This window comes from Somniosus microcephalus, chromosome 17 (genome assembly GCF_052327205.1).
Source record: "Somniosus microcephalus isolate GS21.2 chromosome 17, FLI_Smic_1.0, whole genome shotgun sequence".
Lineage (NCBI taxonomy): Eukaryota > Metazoa > Chordata > Chondrichthyes > Squaliformes > Somniosidae > Somniosus > Somniosus microcephalus.
In genome coordinates, this window is record NC_141003.1 from 23,433,281 (window position 1) to 23,437,292 (window position 4,012).

The 4,012-nt window shown below is 52.9% G+C and overlaps 1 protein-coding gene across 1 annotated transcript; it reads left to right on the plus strand.

Moving 5' to 3' along the window:
• The first annotated feature begins 545 nt into the window (after positions 1 to 545).
• On the plus strand, positions 546 to 3,321 carry LOC147105577 (zona pellucida sperm-binding protein 4-like). Its single transcript, XM_086010886.1, has 8 exons — positions 546 to 735; positions 917 to 1,014; positions 1,090 to 1,223; positions 1,310 to 1,499; positions 1,736 to 1,883; positions 2,027 to 2,099; positions 2,722 to 2,832; positions 2,905 to 3,321. Exons 1-8 carry the CDS (start codon positions 622 to 624, stop codon positions 3,054 to 3,056), a joined length of 1,020 nt encoding a protein of 339 aa, XP_085867012.1. The 5' UTR covers positions 546 to 621; the 3' UTR covers positions 3,057 to 3,321.
• The last annotated feature ends 691 nt before the right edge of the window (positions 3,322 to 4,012 follow it).

The following is a 4,012-nucleotide window of genomic DNA, read 5'->3' on the forward strand; positions in this document are numbered from 1 at the left end:
AAAGACACATCTATATTTTGTTAAAAAACAAAGTTCCCTCTACTCAAGGAGCAGAAAACACAAGGCCCCAATATCTCCGTGTGCCCCGTGGGATTCCCTGGAAAGTATCCTCTCTCCTCCTGTCCTGAAACATCAGCTGGAGTCTCCAACCTCTCCAGTCCGGGAGCTGGCGGGTTTAGGAACCGTGTTCAGTTCTACAGTTTGAAAGTCTGATCATTGAGATCCTGACCCAGGATCTCTCCTTCCTTCTCTATGCGACTTGGGACTTCTGATGGTTGAATTGCGCCCCAGGATAGGAGGGCAGAGTGAAGATCAGTCCCTGGCTGGCACTGACCGGACAGGGTGTGGATTTGATGCCGGTCTTGTGTAACCAGTCCAGTAGGGATGGAGTTGGTGACCCGTCTCCATTAGATGGAGAATTGGGGTGTGGACGGGGAGAGAAGGAAACTAGAAGCTGGTGCTGCGCTGGGCGGAGTTTCTCCCCCTCCCGGTAACGGTTCCCTTGCCATTCCCCGTGCAGCAACTAGCCGCCTTTCATTGACTCTCTCTCTTGCAGTGTGCACCAAGGATGGCCGGGTCCTGATCGCCATCTCCAATGATTTGACGCTGCCTCCTGTAGACATGACAACGGTCCATCTGAAGGATGGACACGGAGCGGAGTGCAGTCCGACCGTGGCCTCTGCAGACACTGTGCTCTTTCAGTTCGCAGTCACTGAGTGTGGCACTACTCAGCGGGTAGGTATTGTGGGCTGGGAGCCCCATCAATGGCTGTCAGTCGGGTGGGAAGAGGGGGTCTAAAGGGCAATGGGGGCCCTTAAAGACACTACATGTGATAAGGCAATGGCAGACTTGCTCAATTTCTCTGCAATCGGTCTACTCCTGTTCCTCTGTAATGATGGTCTTCTGTCTCTTGTAGCTGGACGGGGTGAACGCCGTCTATGAAACGGATGTGTTGGGTCAGTTTGAGATCTTGGATGGAGCTTTGGGATCGGTGACCCGGGACAGCCCCTTCAGGTGAGACTGGGAGCACATGGAGCGGGTAGAGAAGGTGAGGAGCTGAATTCTCCAGCCGTGTCCGTTCTCTTGCAGGCTCCATGTCCAGTGCAGTTACAAGGGGAGCCAGGAGTCTGAATTGCAGGTGAAGCCCAGAGTTTACAGCCTTTCTCCGCCACTGCCTGCCACTGAGGCCGGGATCCTGGTTCTGGAGCTGAGAATAGCGAGAGGTAGCGAGTGCTGCTGATGGTTAGTGTCCAACTTCAGGCTCTCTCTCTCCAAATAGTGGCCGTCCTTCATCGTCTTCTCTTTCCAGATGGTGGCTACCGGAGCTGGTACGTGGCCAGTGACTACCCGATCCTGAGTGTGCTCCGGGACCCCGTGTTTGTGGAGGTTCGAGTCCTGAACCGGAACGATCCGTCCCTTGTGCTGGTGCTCAATGACTGCTGGGCGACCCCCACCCCCGAGCCGCATTCGGGGCTCCGATGGGACCTCCTGGTGGGCAGGTAAGGCAGCGAGTGAGGGACCTTTGGGCAGGCTGGTGATTGGGGAGGGGGGCGACATGGACTGGGTGAAGGAACGGCCAATAATCAAACCAATCTGAGCTCCAGGTTGATGACTTGAATGGACTGGTTTCTTTATCTCGTCTAATCTCGGGACTTTGCTTTGATGTGCCGCTGTAACTCTGTAGTTGGGAGTTCCAGGTGCCCTCTCCATATAACCCGCTCTTTCTCTGTTCCAGGTGCCCCTTTACTGGAGACAATTACAAAACCCGCCTCCTCCCGGTAGACGCCGCTTCCCATTCGCCGTTCCCAACTCACCAGAATCGGTTTGTAGTCAGCACTTTCGCTTTCTGGGACCGAGTTTCGGGCCGGGCTCTGAGCGGGGAGGTGAGTTTCCTTCAGTCTTGGTTGAACTTGTTCCCTGGGTCTTGCTCACAGTGAGGAGGCCCCTGTTGACCCTTTGACTGTAGAAGCATGAATCTCCTGACTGGGAGCTGTGGCACTGACCAGACCGCACTGTCTCTTTCCAGGTTCACTTCCACTGCAGTGCTGAAGTTTGCTTCCCTTCCACCCGAGAGAACTGCACGGCTCCCTGCAGCCCCAGTAAGTAGCTGGGATCTGACTAGAAACTGAAGCCTGATGGGGAAGGGTGGGTGTGGGGCATCTGGACACTGGGCTCACTCAGCAAGGGCCCAACAGTGGGCACAGGAGCAGTGTCCTCAATCTGCCCGCTCAACTCTATCCCAGTTAGTCTACAGCAGAATAGCAATCTGGCTCAGGGGCTCTGAGCACATCTTGCACTGGTTCTGAATGGAATCCACCTCTGGCCTTGAACATTGATCCAGCATCCTGCTGTCGCCAGGAGTTCCAGGGTGGAACTGAACCGATATCTGGGGGCGGAGAGACCTGGGCAATGTGTGTATGTCCAGTGTAACCGCTCGTCAAAGTAGTGCTTAAAACGGGTCTCTTTCCCCAGGAGACCAGCCTGGCCATTGGACCCGTCAACGACTGCAAACTTTGCTGGGTTGATGCGGGTCCTTCTGAGAATCAGGAGTGAATCTTAGTCTGACAGTGAGGGAACAGTGTTTAACTACAGTCCAATCTCTCCGGTACTCTGCCCGAGGGTTTTTGCATTGGGCCATCGGATTGTACACCTGATTCAGCGCTTCAGACAGCTGCACATTGAATTGCCCACCTTGAACTCTTGCCTCTTGTCTTCCCCCAGAGAGGCGAAGAAGCGCCGATGACCGGGCTGGGTCCTTGGTGACCGCTGATGGAGCCATCATTTTCCTGGAAGATGAGAGATTGGCTGCTGGGATCCACCAGGAAGAGAAAGGTAAAGGAGGCCCCTGCCACTGTTTAGTGATGGAGTAACTGGTGCCCATCTAACCCTCCCTTCTCCCCACAGATGCTGCTGCTGATTCCCCCTCCCGTGTTCTTCCTGGAGCAGCGGTTGGGGTAGCTCTGCTCTCCGTGGCCCTGTTGGTCGGGACTGTTGCCATGTGGAAAATGGACCATCGCCGCAGGGTGGGCTCCGGGTGCAGCTCCATGGAACTGTAGATGTCTGTTGGACAATAAAACCCTGTTATACATGAACCCTGATCTTGTGTTCAGAGAATGGCCTCCTTCTGTGCTGTCACCATTGAGCCCGTGCCTGCTGTTTGCAAGAGCACTTCAGCTAGTCCCACTCCTCGGCCCTTTCCCTGTAGCCCTGCAATTTTTTTTTTTATTTGTTGCTTATCCAATTCCCTTTTGAAAGCCACGATTTAATCGGCCTCCACCAACCTTTCGGACCGTGCATTCCAGTTATTAACCACTCCGAGTAAAAAAACAAAAGGATTTTCCTCATGTCTCCTTTGGATCTTTTACAACTAACGTTCAATCTGTGTCCTCTGGCTCTGGCCTGTTCTGCCAATGGCGACAGTTCCCCTCTATCTACTGTCTCGACGCCTCATGCTTTTGAAAACCTCTCAAATCTGCTCTCTGAACCTTCTCTGCTCTAAGAACCCCAGCTTCTCTCGCCATCCATGTAACTGACATCCTCCATCCCTGGATTCATTCTTCCATGCACCCTCTCTAGGGCCGTCACATCATTCCCAAAGAGCGGTGCCCAGAATTGACACAATACTCCAGTTGAGGCCAAACCAGTGTTTTCTAAAAGTTCATTTCCTTGATTTTTGTACTCCATGCCTCTACTTGTAAAGCCCAGTATCCCATATGCTTTTTTAATTGCTTTGTCAACCTGCCCTGCCACCTTCAATGATTTGTGCACACATACTCCCAGGTCTCTCTGTTCATGCAGCCACTTTAGGATTGTACCCTTTAGTTTATATTGCCTGTCCTCGTTCTTCCTACCAAATGTTTCACTTTGCACGTTTGTGTTAAATTTCATCTGTCTGCCCATTCCACCAGCCTGGCTGTCTTGAAGTCTATCACACTCGTTTCCCTGCCCCTGTACTTGCTTAAACTCTGTTACATCACTAACTTTTACCCATTCTGATGAAAGGTCATTGACC